Source organism: Salvelinus alpinus, chromosome 10, assembly GCF_045679555.1.
Source record: "Salvelinus alpinus chromosome 10, SLU_Salpinus.1, whole genome shotgun sequence".
Classification (NCBI taxonomy): domain Eukaryota; kingdom Metazoa; phylum Chordata; class Actinopteri; order Salmoniformes; family Salmonidae; genus Salvelinus; species Salvelinus alpinus.
The window spans coordinates 85,066,660-85,086,252 of NC_092095.1; the positions used below are offsets into that span (position 1 = coordinate 85,066,660).

Sequence of the window (19,593 nt, forward strand, 5' to 3'; positions counted from 1 at the left end):
ATTGTGTTAGTAATGTAAAGTCTGAACAGGTATTGTGGTAGTAATGTAAAGTCTGACCAGGTATTGTGTTAGTAATGTAAAGTCTGACCAGGTATTGTGTTAGTAATGTAAAGTCTGAACAGGTATTGTGGTAGTAATGTAAAGTCTGACCAGGTATTGTGTTAGTTTAGGGTTAGTAATGTAAAGTCTGACCAGGTATTGTGGTAGTAATGTAAAGTCTGACCAGGTATTGTGTTAGTAATGTAAAGTCTGAACAGGTATTGTGTTAGTAATGTAAAGTCTGACCAGGTGTTGTGGTAGTAATGTAAAGTCTGAACAGGTATTGTGTTAGTAATGTAAAGTCTGACCAGGTATTGTGTTAGTAATGTAAAGTCTGACCAGGTATTGTGTTAGTAATGTAAAGTCTGACCAGGTATTGTGTTAGTAATGTAAAGTCTGACCAGGTATTGTGTTAGTTTAGGGTTAGTAATGTAAAGTCTGACCAGGTATTGTGTTAGTAATGTAAAGTCTGACCAGGTATTGTGTTAGTAATGTAAAGTCTGAACAGGTATTGTGTTAGTAATGTAAAGTCTGAACAGGTATTGTGGTAGTAATGTAAAGTCTGACCAGGTATTGTGTTAGTAATGTAAAGTCTGACCAGGTATTGTGGTAGTAATGTAAAGTCTGACCAGGTATTGTGGTAGTAATGTAAAGTCTGACCAGGTATTGTGGTAGTAATGTAAAGTCTGACCAGGTATTGTGTTAGTTTAGGGTTAGTAATGTAAAGTCTGACCAGGTATTGTGGTAGTAATGTAAAGTCTGAACAGGTATTGTGTTAGTAATGTAAAGTCTGACCAGGTATTGTGTTAGTAATGTAAAGTCTGACCAGGTATTGTGTTAGTAATGTAAAGTCTGACCAGGTATTGTGTTAGTAATGTAAAGTCTGAACAGGTATTGTGTTAGTAATGTAAAGTCTGACCAGGTATTGTGTTAGTAATGTAAAGTCTGACCAGGTATTGTGGTAGTAATGTAAAGTCTGAACAGGTATTGTGTTAGTAATGTAAAGTCTGACCAGGTATTGTGGTAGTAATGTAAAGTCTGACCAGGTATTGTGTTAGTAATGTAAAGTCTGACCAGGTGTTGTGTTAGTTTAGGGTTAGTAATGTAAAGTCTGACCAGGTATTGTGTTAGTAATGTAAAGTCTGACCAGGTATTGTGTTAGTAATGTAAAGTCTGACCAGGTATTGTGTTAGTTTAGGGTTAGTAATGTAAAGTCTGACCAGGTATTGTGTTAGTAATGTAAAGTCTGAACAGGTATTGTGGTAGTAATGTAAAGTCTGACCAGGTATTGTGTTAGTAATGTAAAGTCTGACCAGGTATTGTGTTAGTTTAGGGTTAGTAATGTAAAGTCTGAACAGGTATTGTGGTAGTAATGTAAAGTCTGACCAGGTATTGTGTTAGTAATGTAAAGTCTGACCAGGTATTGTGGTAGTAATGTAAAGTCTGACCAGGTATTGTGTTAGTAATGTAAAGTCTGACCAGGTATTGTGTTAGTAATGTAAAGTCTGAACAGGTGTTGTGTTAGTAATGTAAAGTCTGACCAGGTATTGTGTTAGTAATGTAAAGTCTGAACAGGTATTGTGGTAGTAATGTAAAGTCTGACCAGGTATTGTGTTAGTAATGTAAAGTCTGACCAGGTGTTGTGGTAGTAATGTAAAGTCTGACCAGGTATTGTGTTAGTAATGTAAAGTCTGAACATGTAATGTAAAGTCTGAACAGGTATTGTGGTAGTAATGTAAAGTCTGACCAGGTATTGTGTTAGTAATGTAAAGTCTGACCAGGTATTGGGTTAGTAATGTAAAGTCTGACCAGGTATTGTGTTAGTAATGTAAAGTCTGAACAGGTATTGTGGTAGTAATGTAAAGTCTGACCAGGTATTGTGTTAGTAATGTAAAGTCTGAACAGGTATTGTGGTAGTAATGTAAAGTCTGACCAGGTATTGTGTTAGTAATGTAAAGTCTGAACAGGTATTGTGGTAGTAATGTAAAGTCTGACCAGGTATTGTGTTAGTTTAGGGTTAGTAATGTAAAGTCTGACCAGGTATTGTGTTAGTTTAGGGTTAGTAATGTAAAGTCTGACCAGGTATTGTGGTAGTAATGTAAAGCCTGACCAGGTATTGTGTTAGTAATGTAAAGTCTGAACAGGTATTGTGGTAGTAATGTAAAGTCTGACCAGGTATTGTGTTAGTAATGTAAAGTCTGACCAGGTATTGTGGTAGTATTGTAAAGTCTGACCAGGTATTGTGGTAGTAATGTAAAGTCTGACCAGGTATTGTGGTAGTAATGTAAAGTCTGACCAGGTATTGTGTTAGTAATGTAAAGTCTGACCAGGTATTGTGTTAGTAATGTAAAGTCTGACCAGGTATTGTGTTAGTAATGTAAAGTCTGACCAGGTATTGTGTTAGTAATGTAAAGTCTGACCAGGTATTGTGGTAGTAATGTAAAGTCTGACCAGGTATTGTGTTAGTTTAGGGTTAGTAATGTAAAGTCTGACCAGGTATTGTGGTAGTAATGTAAAGTCTGACCAGGTATTGTGTTAGTAATGTAAAGTCTGACCAGGTATTGTGGTAGTAATGTAAAGTCTGAACAGGTATTGTGTTAGTAATGTAAAGTCTGACCAGGTATTGTGGTAGTAATGTAAAGTCTGACCAGGTATTGTGGTAGTAATGTAAAGTCTGACCAGGTATTGTGTTAGTAATGTAAAGTCTGAACATGTATTGTGTTAGTAATGTAAAGTCTGAACATGTATTGTGTTAGTAATGTAAAGTCTGAACAGGTATTGTGTTAGTAATGTAAAGTCTGACCAGGTATTGTGTTAGTAATGTAAAGTCTGAACATGTATTGTGTTAGTAATGTAAAGTCTGACCAGGTGTTGTGTTAGTAATGTAAAGTCTGACCAGGTATTGTGTTAGTAATGTAAAGTCTGAACAGGTGTTGTGGTAGTAATGTAAAGTCTGACCAGGTATTGTGTTAGTAATGTAAAGTCTGACCAGGTATTGTGTTAGTAATGTAAAGTCTGAACATGTATTGTGTTAGTAATGTAAAGTCTGAACAGGTATTGTGGTAGTAATGTAAAGTCTGACCAGGTATTGTGTTAGTAATGTAAAGTCTGACCAGGTATTGTGTTAGTAATGTAAAGTCTGAACAGGTATTGTGGTAGTAATGTAAAGTCTGACCAGGTATTGTGTTAGTTTAGGGTTAGTAATGTAAAGTCTGACCAGGTATTGTGGTAGTAATGTAAAGTCTGACCAGGTATTGTGTTAGTAATGTAAAGTCTGAACAGGTATTGTGTTAGTAATGTAAAGTCTGACCAGGTGTTGTGGTAGTAATGTAAAGTCTGAACAGGTATTGTGTTAGTAATGTAAAGTCTGACCAGGTATTGTGTTAGTAATGTAAAGTCTGACCAGGTATTGTGTTAGTAATGTAAAGTCTGACCAGGTATTGTGTTAGTAATGTAAAGTCTGACCAGGTATTGTGTTAGTTTAGGGTTAGTAATGTAAAGTCTGACCAGGTATTGTGTTAGTAATGTAAAGTCTGACCAGGTATTGTGTTAGTAATGTAAAGTCTGAACAGGTATTGTGTTAGTAATGTAAAGTCTGAACAGGTATTGTGGTAGTAATGTAAAGTCTGACCAGGTATTGTGTTAGTAATGTAAAGTCTGACCAGGTATTGTGGTAGTAATGTAAAGTCTGACCAGGTATTGTGGTAGTAATGTAAAGTCTGACCAGGTATTGTGGTAGTATTGTAAAGTCTGACCAGGTATTGTGTTAGTTTAGGGTTAGTAATGTAAAGTCTGACCAGGTATTGTGGTAGTAATGTAAAGTCTGAACAGGTATTGTGTTAGTAATGTAAAGTCTGACCAGGTATTGTGTTAGTAATGTAAAGTCTGACCAGGTATTGTGTTAGTAATGTAAAGTCTGACCAGGTATTGTGTTAGTAATGTAAAGTCTGAACAGGTATTGTGTTAGTAATGTAAAGTCTGACCAGGTATTGTGTTAGTAATGTAAAGTCTGACCAGGTATTGTGGTAGTAATGTAAAGTCTGAACAGGTATTGTGTTAGTAATGTAAAGTCTGACCAGGTATTGTGGTAGTAATGTAAAGTCTGACCAGGTATTGTGTTAGTAATGTAAAGTCTGACCAGGTGTTGTGTTAGTTTAGGGTTAGTAATGTAAAGTCTGACCAGGTATTGTGTTAGTAATGTAAAGTCTGACCAGGTATTGTGTTAGTAATGTAAAGTCTGACCAGGTATTGTGTTAGTTTAGGGTTAGTAATGTAAAGTCTGACCAGGTATTGTGTTAGTAATGTAAAGTCTGAACAGGTATTGTGGTAGTAATGTAAAGTCTGACCAGGTATTGTGTTAGTTTAGGGTTAGTAATGTAAAGTCTGAACAGGTATTGTGGTAGTAATGTAAAGTCTGACCAGGTATTGTGTTAGTAATGTAAAGTCTGACCAGGTATTGTGGTAGTAATGTAAAGTCTGACCAGGTATTGTGTTAGTAATGTAAAGTCTGACCAGGTATTGTGTTAGTAATGTAAAGTCTGAACAGGTGTTGTGTTAGTAATGTAAAGTCTGACCAGGTATTGTGTTAGTAATGTAAAGTCTGAACAGGTATTGTGGTAGTAATGTAAAGTCTGACCAGGTATTGTGTTAGTAATGTAAAGTCTGACCAGGTGTTGTGGTAGTAATGTAAAGTCTGACCAGGTATTGTGTTAGTAATGTAAAGTCTGAACATGTAATGTAAAGTCTGAACAGGTATTGTGGTAGTAATGTAAAGTCTGACCAGGTATTGTGTTAGTAATGTAAAGTCTGACCAGGTATTGGGTTAGTAATGTAAAGTCTGACCAGGTATTGTGTTAGTAATGTAAAGTCTGAACAGGTATTGTGGTAGTAATGTAAAGTCTGACCAGGTATTGTGTTAGTAATGTAAAGTCTGAACAGGTATTGTGGTAGTAATGTAAAGTCTGACCAGGTATTGTGTTAGTAATGTAAAGTCTGAACAGGTATTGTGGTAGTAATGTAAAGTCTGACCAGGTATTGTGTTAGTTTAGGGTTAGTAATGTAAAGTCTGACCAGGTATTGTGTTAGTTTAGGGTTAGTAATGTAAAGTCTGACCAGGTATTGTGGTAGTAATGTAAAGCCTGACCAGGTATTGTGTTAGTAATGTAAAGTCTGAACAGGTATTGTGGTAGTAATGTAAAGTCTGACCAGGTATTGTGTTAGTAATGTAAAGTCTGACCAGGTATTGTGGTAGTATTGTAAAGTCTGACCAGGTATTGTGGTAGTAATGTAAAGTCTGACCAGGTATTGTGGTAGTAATGTAAAGTCTGACCAGGTATTGTGTTAGTAATGTAAAGTCTGACCAGGTATTGTGTTAGTAATGTAAAGTCTGACCAGGTATTGTGTTAGTAATGTAAAGTCTGACCAGGTATTGTGTTAGTAATGTAAAGTCTGACCAGGTATTGTGGTAGTAATGTAAAGTCTGACCAGGTATTGTGTTAGTTTAGGGTTAGTAATGTAAAGTCTGACCAGGTATTGTGGTAGTAATGTAAAGTCTGACCAGGTATTGTGTTAGTAATGTAAAGTCTGACCAGGTGTTGTGTTAGTAATGTAAAGTCTGACCAGGTATTGTGGTAGTAATGTAAAGTCTGACCAGGTATTGTGGTAGTAATGTAAAGTCTGACCAGGTATTGTGGTAGTAATGTAAAGTCTGACCAGGTATTGTGTTAGTAATGTAAAGTCTGACCAGGTATTGTGTTAGTAATGTAAAGTCTGACCAGGTATTGTGGTAGTAATGTAAAGTCTGACCAGGTATTGTGTTAGTAATGTAAAGTCTGACCAGGTGTTGTGTTAGTAATGTAAAGTCTGACCAGGTATTGTGGTAGTAATGTAAAGTCTGACCAGGTATTGTGGTAGTAATGTAAAGTCTGACCAGGTATTGTGGTAGTAATGTAAAGTCTGACCAGGTATTGTGTTAGTAATATAAAGTCTGACCAGGTGTTGTGTTAGTAATGTAAAGTCTGACCAGGTATTGTGGTAGTAATGTAAAGTCTGACCAGGTATTGTGGTAGTAATGTAAAGTCTGACCAGGTATTGTGGTAGTAATGTAAAGTCTGACCAGGTATTGTGTTAGTAATGTAAAGTCTGACCAGGTATTGTGTTAGTAATGTAAAGTCTGACCAGGTATTGTGGTAGTAATGTAAAGTCTGACCAGGTATTGTGTTAGTAATGTAAAGTCTGACCAGGTATTGTGTTAGTTTAGGGTTAGTAATGTAAAGTCTGACCAGGTGTTGTGGTAGTAATGTAAAGTCTGACCAGGTATTGTGTTAGTTTAGGGTTAGTAATGTAAAGTCTGACCAGGTGTTGTGGTAGTAATGTAAAGTCTGACCAGGTATTGTGTTAGTAATGTAAAGTCTGACCAGGTATTGTGGTAGTAATGTAAAGTCTGACCAGGTATTGTGTTAGTAATGTAAAGTCTGACCAGGTGTTGTGGTAGTAATGTAAAGTCTGACCAGGTATTGTGTTAGTAATGTAAAGTCTGACCAGGTATTGTGTTAGTAATGTAAAGTCTGACCAGGTATTGTGTTAGTAATGTAAAGTCTGACCAGGTATTGTGTTAGTAATGTAAAGTCTGACCAGGTATTGTGGTAGTAATGTAAAGTCTGACCAGGTATTGTGTTAGTTTAGGGTTAGTAATGTAAAGTCTGACCAGGTATTGTGGTAGTAATGTAAAGTCTGACCAGGTATTGTGTTAGTAATGTAAAGTCTGACCAGGTGTTGTGTTAGTAATGTAAAGTCTGACCAGGTATTGTGGTAGTAATGTAAAGTCTGACCAGGTATTGTGGTAGTAATGTAAAGTCTGACCAGGTATTGTGGTAGTAATGTAAAGTCTGACCAGGTATTGTGTTAGTAATGTAAAGTCTGACCAGGTATTGTGTTAGTAATGTAAAGTCTGACCAGGTATTGTGGTAGTAATGTAAAGTCTGACCAGGTATTGTGTTAGTAATGTAAAGTCTGACCAGGTGTTGTGTTAGTAATGTAAAGTCTGACCAGGTATTGTGGTAGTAATGTAAAGTCTGACCAGGTATTGTGGTAGTAATGTAAAGTCTGACCAGGTATTGTGGTAGTAATGTAAAGTCTGACCAGGTATTGTGTTAGTAATATAAAGTCTGACCAGGTGTTGTGTTAGTAATGTAAAGTCTGACCAGGTATTGTGGTAGTAATGTAAAGTCTGACCAGGTATTGTGGTAGTAATGTAAAGTCTGACCAGGTATTGTGGTAGTAATGTAAAGTCTGACCAGGTATTGTGTTAGTAATGTAAAGTCTGACCAGGTATTGTGTTAGTAATGTAAAGTCTGACCAGGTATTGTGGTAGTAATGTAAAGTCTGACCAGGTATTGTGTTAGTAATGTAAAGTCTGACCAGGTATTGTGTTAGTTTAGGGTTAGTAATGTAAAGTCTGACCAGGTATTGTGTTAGTAATGTAAAGTCTGACCAGGTATTGTGTTAGTTTAGGGTTAGTACTGTAAAGTCTGACCAGGTGTTGTGGTAGTAATGTAAAGTCTGACCAGGTATTGTGTTAGTAATGTAAAGTCTGACCAGGTATTGTGGTAGTAATGTAAAGTCTGACCAGGTATTGTGTTAGTAATGTAAAGTCTGACCAGGTGTTGTGGTAGTAATGTAAAGTCTGACCAGGTATTGTGTTAGTTTAGGGTTAGTACTGTAAAGTCTGAACAGGTATTGTGTTAGTAATGTAAAGTCTGAACAGGTATTGTGTTAGTTTAGGGAGAGATTATCGGCGTACCTCTGAGGATGGGTGTAATGACGGTGGACAGGAGACTACCAGCATTGATTGAAAGGTAGAAGATGGAGAAGAACGTGCTCCTCTGTTTCTCCTGGAGAACGCATGGACAGGAGACATGGACAGGAGAACAGGTTTAGAAGACATGGACAGGAGACATGGACAGGAGACATGAACAGGAGAACAGGTTCAGAAGACATGGACAGGAGACATGGACAGGAGAACAGGTTTATAACAGGAGACATGGACAGGAGACATGGACAGGAGAACAGGTTTATAACAGGAGACATGGACAGGAGACATGGACAGGAGACATGGACAGGAGAAGTGGACAGGAGAACAGGTTTATAACAGGAGACATGGACAGGAGAACAGGTTTATAACAGGAGACATGGACAGGAGACATGGACAGGAGACAGGTTTATAACAGGAGACATGGACAGGAGAACAGGTTTATAACAGGAGACATGGACAGGAGACATGGACAGGAGAACAGGTTTATAACAGGAGACATGGACAGGAGACATGGACAGGAGAACAGGTTTATAACAGGAGACATGGACAGGAGACATGGACAGGAGAACAGGTTTATAACAGGAGACATGGACAGGAGAACAGGTTTATAACAGGAGACATGGACAGGAGACATGGACAGTAGAACAGGTTTATAACAGGAGACATGGACAGGAGAACAGGTTTATAACAGGAGACATGGACAGGAGACATGGACAGGAGACAGGTTTATAACAGGAGACATGGACAGGAGAACAGGTTTATAACAGGAGACATGGACAGGAGACATGGACAGGAGAACAGGTTTATAACAGGAGACATGGACAGGAGACATGGACAGGAGAACAGGTTTATAACAGGAGACATGGACAGGAGACATGGACAGGAGAACAGGTTTATAACAGGAGACGTGGACAGGAGACATGGACAGGAGAACAGGTTTATAACAGGAGACATGGACAGGAGAACAGGTTTATAACAGGAGACATGGACAGGAGAACAGGTTTATAACAGGAGACATGGACAGGAGAACAGGTTTATAAAAGGAGACATGGACAGGAGACATGGACAGGAGAACAGGTTTATAACAGGAGACATGGACAGGAGACATTGACAGGAGAACAGGTCTGGACAGTGCCCTAAATGCCCCTTCCAGCAGGTAACCAGGGTTCATGGTTAATTAACAACCATCTGGACAGTGCCCTAAATGCCCCTTCCAGCAGGTAACCAGGGTTCATGGTTAATTAACAACCATCTGGACAGTGCCCTAAATGCCCCTTCCAGCAGGTAACCAGGGTTCATGGTTAATTAACAACCATCTGGACAGTGCCCTAAATGCCCCTTCCAGCAGGTAACCAGGGTTCATGGTTAATTAACAACCATCTGGACAGTGCCCTAAATGCCCCTTCCAGCAGGTAACCAGGGTTAATGGTTAATTAACAACCATCTGGACAGTGCCCTAAATGCCCCTTCCAGCAGGTAACCAGGGTTAATGGTTAATTAACAACCATCTGGACAGTGCCATAAATGCCCCTTCCAGCAGGTAACCAGGGTTCATGGTTAATTAACAACCATCTGCCTCTCTCCCTCTCTCCCTCTCTCCCCCTCTCCCCCTCTCCCTCTGCCCCTTCCAGCAGGTAACCAGGGTTAATGGTTAATTAACAACCATCTGGACAGTGCCCTAAATGCCCCTTCCAGCAGGTAACCAGGGTTCATGGTTAATTAACAACCATCTGCCTCTCTCCCTCTCTCCCTCTCTCCCTCTCTCCCCCTCTCCCCCTCTCCCTCTGCCCCTTCCAGCAGGTAACCAGGGTTCATGGTTAATTAACAACCATCTGGACAGTGCCCTAAATGCCCCTTCCAGCAGGTAACCAGGGTTCATGGTTAATTAACAACCATCTGGACAGTGCCCTAAATGCCCCTTCCAGCAGGTAACCAGGGTTCATGGTTAATTAACAACCATCTGGACAGTGCCCTAAATGCCCCTTCCAGCAGTTAACCAGGGTTAATGGTTAATTAACAACCATCTGGACAGTGCCCTAAATGCCCCTTCCAGCAGGTAACCAGGGTTCATGGTTAATTAACAACCATCTGGACAGTGCCCTAAATGCCCCTTCCAGCAGGTAACCAGGGTTAATGGTTAATTAACAACCATCTGGACAGTGCCCTAAATGCCCCTTCCAGCAGGTAACCAGGGTTCATGGTTAATTAACAACCATCTGGACAGTGCCCTAAATGCCCCTTCCAGCAGGTAACCAGGGTTCATGGTTAATTAACAACCATCTGGACAGTGCCCTAAATGCCCCTTCCAGCAGGTAACCAGGGTTCATGGTTAATTAACAACCATCTGGACAGTGCCCTAAATGCCCCTTCCAGCAGGTAACCAGGGTTCATGGTTAATTAACAACCATCTGGACAGTGCCCTAAATGCCCCTTCCAGCAGGTAACCAGGGTTCATGGTTAATTAACAACCATCTGGACAGTGCCCTAAATGCCCCTTCCAGCAGGTAACCAGGGTTAATGGTTAATTAACAACCATCTGGACAGTGCCCTAAATGCCCCTTCCAGCAGGTAACCAGGGTTCATGGTTAATTAACAACCATCTGGACAGTGCCCTAAATGCCCCTTCCAGCAGGTAACCAGGGTTCATGGTTAATTAACAACCATCTGGACAGTGCCCTAAATGCCCCTTCCAGCAGGTAACCAGGGTTCATGGTTAATTAACAACCATCTGGACAGTGCCCTAAATGCCCCTTCCAGCAGGTAACCAGGGTTCATGGTTAATTAACAACCATCTGGACAGTGCCCTAAATGCCCCTTCCAGCAGGTAACCAGGGTTCATGGTTAATTAACAACCATCTGCCTCTCTCCCCCTCTCCCCCTCTCCCTCTGCCCCTTCCAGCAGGTAACCAGGGTTAATGGTTAATTAACAACCATCTGGACAGTGCCCTAAATGCCCCTTCCAGCAGGTAACCAGGGTTCATGGTTAATTAACAACCATCTGGACAGTGCCCTAAATGCCCCTTCCAGAAGGTAACCAGGGTTCATGGTTAATTAACAACCATCTGGACAGTGCCCTAAATGCCCCTTCCAGCAGGTAACCAGGGTTCATGGTTAATTAACAACCATCTGGACAGTGCCCTAAATGCCCCTTCCAGCAGGTAACCAGGGTTCATGGTTAATTAACAACCATCTGGACAGTGCCCTAAATGCCCCTTCCAGCAGGTAACCAGGGTTCATGGTTAATTAACAACCATCTGGACAGTGCCCTAAATGCCCTTCCAGCAGGTAACCAGGGTTCATGGTTAATTAACAACCATCTGGACAGTGCCCTAAATGCCCCTTCCAGCAGGTAACCAGGGTTCATGGTTAATTAACAACCATCTGGACAGTGCCCTAAATGCCCCTTCCAGCAGGTAACCAGGGTTCATGGTTAATTAACAACCATCTGGACAGTGCCCTAAATGCCCCTTCCAGCAGGTAACCAGGGTTCATGGTTAATTAACAACCATCTGGACAGTGCCCTAAATGCCCCTTCCAGCAGGTAACCAGGGTTCATGGTTAATTAACAACCATCTGGACAGTGCCCTAAATGCCCCTTCCAGCAGGTAACCAGGGTTCATGGTTAATTAACAACCATCTGGACAGTGCCCTAAATGCCCTTCCAGCAGGTAACCAGGGTTCATGGTTAATTAACAACCATCTGGACAGTACCCTAAATGCCCCTTCCAGCAGGTAACCAGGGTTCATGGTTAATTAACAACCATCTGGACAGTGCCCTAAATGCCCTTCCAGCAGGTAACCAGGGTTCATGGTTAATTAACAACCATCTGGACAGTGCCCTAAATGCCCCTTCCAGCAGGTAACCAGGGTTCATGGTTAATTAACAACCATCTGGACAGTGCCCTAAATGCCCCTTCCAGCAGGTAACCAGGGTTCATGGTTAATTAACAACCATCTGGACAGTGCCCTAAATGCCCTTCCAGCAGGTAACCAGGGTTCATGGTTAATTAACAACCATCTGGACAGTGCCCTAAATGCCCCTTCCAGCAGGTAACCAGGGTTCATGGTTAATTAACAACCATCTGGACAGTGCCCTAAATGCCCCTTCCAGCAGGTAACCAGGGTTCATGGTTAATTAACAACCATCTGGACAGTGCCCTAAATGCCCCTTCCAGCAGGTAACCAGGGTTCATGGTTAATTAACAACCATCTGGACAGTGCCCTAAATGCCCCTTCCAGCAGGTAACCACGGTTCATGGTTAATTAACAACCATCTGGACAGTGCCCTAAATGCCCCTTCCAGCAGGTAACCAGGGTTCATGGTTAATTAACAACCATCTGCCTCTCTCCCCCTCTCCCCCTCTCCCTCTGCCCCTTCCAGCAGGTAACCAGGGTTAATGGTTAATTAACAACCATCTGGACAGTGCCCTAAATGCCCCTTCCAGCAGGTAACCAGGGTTCATGGTTAATTAACAACCATCTGGACAGTGCCCTAAATGCCCCTTCCAGCAGGTAACCAGGGTTCATGGTTAATTAACAACCATCTGGACAGTGCCCTAAATGCCCCTTCCAGCAGGTAACCAGGGTTCATGGTTAATTAACAACCATCTGGACAGTGCCCTAAATGCCCCTTCCAGCAGGTAACCAGGGTTCATGGTTAATTAACAACCATCTGGACAGTGCCCTAAATGCCCCTTCCAGCAGGTAACCAGGGTTAATGGTTAATTAACAACCATCTGGACAGTGCCCTAAATGCCCCTTCCAGCAGGTAACCAGGGTTCATGGTTAATTAACAACCATCTGGACAGTGCCCTAAATGCCCTTCCAGCAGGTAACCAGGGTTCATGGTTAATTAACAACCATCTGGACAGTGCCCTAAATGCCCCTTCCAGCAGGTAACCAGGGTTCATGGTTAATTAACAACCATCTGGACAGTGCCCTAAATGCCCCTTCCAGCAGGTAACCAGGGTTCATGGTTAATTAACAACCATCTGGACAGTGCCCTAAATGCCCCTTCCAGCAGGTAACCAGGGTTCATGGTTAATTAACAACCATCTGGACAGTGCCCTAAATGCCCCTTCCAGCAGGTAACCAGGGTTCATGGTTAATTAACAACCATCTGGACAGTGCCCTAAATGCCCTTCCAGCAGGTAACCAGGGTTCATGGTTAATTAACAACCATCTGGACAGTGCCCTAAATGCCCCTTCCAGCAGGTAACCAGGGTTCATGGTTAATTAACAACCATCTGGACAGTGCCCTAAATGCCCCTTCCAGCAGGTAACCAGGGTTCATGGTTAATTAACAACCATCTGGACAGTGCCCTAAATGCCCCTTCCAGCAGGTAACCAGGGTTCATGGTTAATTAACAACCATCTGGACAGTGCCCTAAATGCCCCTTCCAGCAGGTAACCAGGGTTCATGGTTAATTAACAACCATCTGGACAGTGCCCTAAATGCCTCTTCCAGCAGGTAACCAGGGTTCATGGTTAATTAACAACCATCTGGACAGTGCCCTAAATGCCCCTTCCAGCAGGTAACCAGGGTTAATGGTTAATTAACAACCATCTGGACAGTGCCCTAAATGCCCCTTCCAGCAGGTAACCAGGGTTCATGGTTAATTAACAACCATCTGGACAGTGCCCTAAATGCCCCTTCCAGCAGGTAACCAGGGTTAATGGTTAATTAACAACCATCTGGACAGTGCCCTAAATGCCCTTCCAGCAGGTAACCAAGGTTCATGGTTAATTAACAACCATCTGGACAGTGCCCTAAATGCCCCTTCCAGCAGGTAACCAGGGTTCATGGTTAATTAACAACCATCTGGACAGTGCCCTAAATGCCCCTTCCAGCAGGTAACCAGGGTTCATGGTTAATTAACAACCATCTGGACAGTGCCCTAAATGCCCCTTCCAGCAGGTAACCAGGGTTCATGGTTAATTAACAACCATCTGGACAGTGCCCTAAATGCCCCTTCCAGCAGGTAACCAGGGTTCATGGTTAATTAACAACCATCTGGACAGTGCCCTAAATGCCCTTCCAGCAGGTAACCAGGGTTCATGGTTAATTAACAACCATCTGGACAGTGCCCTAAATGCCCCTTCCAGCAGGTAACCAGGGTTCATGGTTAATTAACAACCATCTGGACAGTGCCCTAAATGCCCCTTCCAGCAGGTAACCAGGGTTAATGGTTAATTAACAACCATCTGGACAGTGCCCTAAATGCCCCTTCCAGCAGGTAACCAGGGTTAATGGTTAATTAACAACCATCTGGACAGTGCCCTAAATGCCCTTCCAGCAGGTAACCAGGGTTAATGGTTAATTAACAACCATCTGCCTCTCTCCCTCTCTCCCTCTCTCCCCCTCTCCCCTTCTCCCTCTGCCCCTTCCAGCAGGTAACCAGGGTTCATGGTTAATTAACAACCATCTGGACAGTGCCCTAAATGCCCCTTCCAGCAGGTAACCAGGGTTAATGGTTAATTAACAACCATCTGCCTCTCTCCCTCTCTCCCTCTCTCCCCCTCTCCCCCTCTCCCTCTGCCCCTTCCAGCAGGTAACCAGGGTTAATGGTTAATTAACAACCATCTGGACAGTGCCCTAAATGCCCCTTCCAGCAGGTAACCAGGGTTAATGGTTAATTAACAACCATCTGGACAGTGCCCTAAATGCCCCTTCCAGCAGGTAACCAGGGTTCATGGTTAATTAACAACCATCTAGACAGTGCCCTAAATGCCCCTTCCAGCAGGTAACCAGGGTTAATGGTTAATTAACAACCATCTGGACAGTGCCCTAAATGCCCCTTCCAGCAGTTAACCAGGGTTCATGGTTAATTAACAACCATCTGGACAGTGTCCTAAATGCCCCTTCCAGCAGGTAACCAGGGTTAATGGTTAATTAACAACCATCTGGACAGTGCCCTAAATGCCCCTTCCAGCAGGTAACCAGGGTTAATGGTTAATTAACAACCATCTGGACAGTGCCCTAAATGCCCCTTCCAGCAGGTAACCAGGGTTCATGGTTAATTAACAACCATCTGGACAGTGCCCTAAATGCCCTTCCAGCAGGTAACCAGGGTTCATGGTTAATTAACAACCATCTGGACAGTGCCCTAAATGCCCCTTCCAGCAGGTAACCAGGGTTCATGGTTAATTAACAACCATCTGGACAGTGCCCTAAATGCCCCTTCCAGCAGGTAACCAGGGTTCATGGTTAATTAACAACCATCTGGACAGTGCCCTAAATGCCCCTTCCAGCAGGTAACCAGGGTTCATGGTTAATTAACAACCATCTGGACAGTGCCCTAAATGCCCCTTCCAGCAGGTAACCAGGGTTCATGGTTAATTAACAACCATCTGGACAGTGTTCTGCTGGCTCAGCACTGATAATGACTGAAGTTGATAAACTGATCATTACTTCCTGAGTCTGGAGTCCACACTACCGTAATGACCGAGGTCAGTAGAGACAGACTCTAAAATGGAGTCCACACTACCATAATGACCGAGGTCAGTAGAGACAGACTCTAAAATGGAGTCCACACTACCATAATGACCGAGGTCAGTGGAGACAGACTCTAAAATGGAGTCCACACTACCATAATGACCGAGGTCAGTAGAGACAGACTCTAAAATGGAGTCCACACTACCATAATGACCGAGGTCAGTAGAGACAGACTCTAAAATGGAGTCCACACTACCATAATGACCGAGGTCAGTAGAGACAGACTCTAAAATGGAGTCCACACTACCATAATGACCGAGGTCAGTAGAGACAGACTCTAAAATGGAGTCCACACTACCGTAATGACCGAGGTCAGTAGAGACAGACTCTAAAATGGAGTCCACACTACCGTAATGACCGAGGTCAGTGGAGACAGACTCTAAAATGGAGTCCACACTACCATAATGACCGAGGTCAGTGGAGACAGACTCTAAAATGGAGTCCACACTACCGTAATGACCGAGGTCAGTGGAGACAGACTCTAAAATGGAGTCCACACTACCGTAATGACCGAGGTCAGTGGAGACAGACTCTAAAATGGAGTCCACACTACCATAATGACCGATGTCAGTGGAGACAGACTCTAAAATGGAGTCCACACTACCATAATGACCGATGTCAGTAGAGACAGACTCTAAAATGGAGTCCACACTACCGTAATGACCGATGTCAGTAGAGACAGACTCTAAAATGGAGTCCACACTACCGTAATGACCGATGTCAGTAGAGACAGACTCTAAAAGGGAGTCCACACTACCATAATGACCGAGGTCAGTGGAGACAGACTCTAAAATGGAGTCCACACTACCGTAATGACCGAGGTCAGTAGAAACAGACTCTAAAATGGAGTCCACACTACCGTAATGACCGAGGTCAGTGGAGACAGACTCTAAAATGGAGTCTACACTACCATAATGACCGAGGTCAGTAGAGACAGACTCTAAAATGGAGTCCACACTACCGTAATGACCGAGGTCAGTAGAGACAGACTCTAAAATGGAGTCCACACTACCGTAATGACCGAGGTCAGTAGAGACAGACTCTAAAATGGAGTCCACACTACCGTAATGACCGAGGTCAGTAGAGACAGACTCTAAAATGGAGTCCACACTACCGTAATGACCGAGGTCAGTAGAGACAGACTCTAAAATGGAGTCCACACTACCGTAATGACCGAGGTCAGTGGAGACAGACTCTAAAATGGAGTCCACACTACCGTAATGACCGAGGTCAGTGGAGACAGACTCTAAAATGGAGTCCACACTACCATAATGATCGAGGTCAGTAGAGACAGACTCTAAAATTGCTGCTCCGCTAGCGTAACGATCGAGGTCGGTAGAGGCAGACTCTAAAATGGCTGCTCCGCTAGCGTAACGATCGTGGTCGGTAGAGACAGACTCTAAAATGGCTGCTCCGCTAGCGTAACGATCGAGGTCGGTAGAGGCAGACTCTAAAATGGCTGCTCCGCTAGCGTAAAGATCAAGGTCGGTAGAGAGAGACTCTAAAATGGCTGCTCCGCTAGCGTAACGATCGAGGTCGGTAGAGGCAGACTCTAAAATGGCTGCTCCGCTAGCGTAACGATCGAGGTCGGTAGAGACAGACTCTAAAATGGCTGCTCCGCTAGCGTAACGATCGAGGTCGGTAGAGACAGACTCTAAAATGGATGCTCCGCTAGCGTAACGATCGAGGTCGGTAGAGACAGACTCTAAAATGGCTGCTAGCGTTACCAACCTGGTGGTCTTCAAACTGGTCTCCTCCAAAGGCAGCGACACAGGGTTTGATGCCCCCTGTTCCCAGAGCGATGAGGAACAGGCCAACCATAGACATGGCCCTGAGAGGAGAGCACATCACTTATCACTTCAACTAATGCAACTCATATCGTAGAGGTTGAGTCAACTTGATTGACTAAGTTTACACAACTCTAATCGTTTTACAATGCTGTGGCTTATATAGGATGTTGTGTTTAGGGTGAACAACAGATGAACTCACACATGGAAGGTCATGTTGTCAGGGGTCCCGTCCCTGTCTGTGTCTGTGATGTCGTGTATGGCGCTTACTGCCATGACAACCTGTCCCACCGTATAGACGATGGATAAATAGACAATAGTCCTGGAGAGAGAGAGGAAAGAGAGAGAGGGGGGAGAGAGAGAGAGAGATAGGAGAGAGAGAGAGAGAGAGAGAGAGAGAGAGAGAGAGAGAGAGAGAGAGAGAGAGAGAGAGAGAGAGAGAGAGGGGGGGGGGAGAGAGAGGGAGGGAGAGAGGAAAGAGAGAGGAGGAAAGAGAGAGAGAGAGAGAGAGAGGAGAGTGGGAGGGGAGAAAGAGAGGAGAGAGGTAGAGAGAGAGGGGAGAGAGAGAGAGACAGACAGAGGGAGAGAGAGAGAGACAGACAGAGGGAGAGAGAGAGAGAGAGAGAGAGAGAGAGAGAGAGAGAGAGAGAGAGAGAGAGAGAGAGAGAGAGAGAGAGAGAGAGAGAGAGAGGGGTAGGTAGAGAGAGAGGAGAGTGAGAGGAGAGAGAGAGGGAGAGAGAGAGAGTGAGAGGAAAGAGAGAGAGAGAAAGAGAGAGAGAGAGAGAGAGAGGGGAGAGAGGGGGAGAGAGAGAGGAGAGAGAGAGGGAGAGAGAGAGGAGAGTGAGAGGAAAGAGAGAGAGAGAGAGAGAGGGGAGAGAAAGAGGAAAGAGAGAGATAAAAAGAGAGAGGGGGACAGAGAGGGGAGAGAGAGAGGAGAGTGAGAGAAAGCGAGGGGGGAGAGAGAGAGAGAGAGAACGCAAGAGAGCACGAGAGAAAGGGAGAGAGAGAAAGAGAGGGGAGAGAGAGAGAGGGAGGGAGAGAGAGAACAATTCGAAAACAAACCCAATCTTGATAAACTCCCATATCTACTGGGTGAAATACCACAGTGTGACATCACAGCAGCAAGATGTGTGATCTGTTGCCACAAGAAAAGGGCAACCAGTGAAGAACAAACACCATTGTAAATACAACCCATATTTATGTTTATATATTTTCCCTTTTGTACTTTAACCATTTGTACACCATTACAACACTGCATATAGACATAATATGGAACTTTTGTGAATGTTATGTTTACTGTTCATTTTTTATTTCACTTTTCTTTATTATCTATTTCACTTGCTTTGGCAAAGTAAAACGGGTGGGGGGGGGAGAAACTAATGGAAGGGATTTACCAGGAGGGCAGACGACTACAAGCAAGGGAACTACAATCCCCAGATATCCTATGGAAGACCAGATAATAAGTTGATGTACTGGTGTTTGGACTCACTTGAACTTCCCCAGCCAGGAGTCTGCCACTATGGCTCCCAGTATAGGAGTCAGGTAGCAGAGAGCGACGAAGGTGTGGTAGATGGAAGTGGCCAGGTCATCATCCCACTTCAGGAAATACCTGAAGTACAGCACCAACACAGCTGGAGGGGACAACAGAACCACTCAATATGTCCATCTACAGCACCAATACAGCTGGAGGGGACAACAGAACCACTCAATATGTCCATCTACAGCACCAACACAGCTAGAGGGGACAACAGAACCACTCAATATGTCCATCTACAGCACCAACACAGCTAGAGGGGACAACAGAACCACAACAGAACCACTCAGTATGTCCATCTACAGCACCAACACCGCTAGAGGGGACAACAGAACCACAACAGAACCACTCAGTATGTCCATCTACAGTTCCAGTCCCTAACATTGGTCAATGCAATGTGACTACCAGAGAGTCATTTCAATTCTGTAGTAAACACTGCTACCTGTTAACATAGAGAGATGTGACTGGTTCACCTCTCTGCTATCTGTTAACATAGAGAGTTGTGACTGGTTCACCTCTCTGCTATCTGTTAACATAGAGAGATGTGATTGGTTCACCTCTCTGCTACCTGTTAACATAGAGAGTTGTGACTGGTTCACCTCTCTGTTAACATAGAGAGATGTGATTGGTTCACCTCTCTGCTATCTGTTAACATAGAGAGATGTGATTGGTTCACCTCTCTACTACCTGTTGACATAGAGAGATGTGATTGGTTCACCTCTCTGCTATCTGTTAACATAGAGAGATGTGATTGGTTCACCTCTCTACTACCTGTTGACATAGAGAGATGTGACTGGTTCACCTCTCTGTTATCTGTTAACATAGAGCGATGTGACTGGCTCACCTCTCTGTTAACATAGAGAGATGTGACTGGCTCACCTCTCTGCTATCTGTTAACATAGAGAGATGTGATTGGTTCACCTCT

The 19,593-nt window shown here is 43.3% G+C and overlaps 1 protein-coding gene across 3 annotated transcripts in view; it reads right to left on the reverse strand.

The window, feature by feature from the left end:
• Positions 1 to 19,593, reverse strand: part of LOC139532888 (solute carrier family 15 member 1-like) — a 132,852-nt gene that overhangs the window by 30,643 nt on the left and 82,616 nt on the right. For all 3 annotated transcript variants that reach the window (XM_071331040.1, XM_071331039.1, XM_071331041.1), the window contains exons 4-7: positions 18,624 to 18,765; positions 17,337 to 17,456; positions 17,079 to 17,178; positions 7,841 to 7,931 (exon numbers count right to left, since the gene is read on the reverse strand). In XM_071331040.1, coding sequence (XP_071187141.1) covers positions 7,841 to 7,931; positions 17,079 to 17,178; positions 17,337 to 17,456; positions 18,624 to 18,765 — 453 coding nt within the window. The remainder of the gene's footprint in view (positions 1 to 7,840; positions 7,932 to 17,078; positions 17,179 to 17,336; positions 17,457 to 18,623; positions 18,766 to 19,593) is intronic.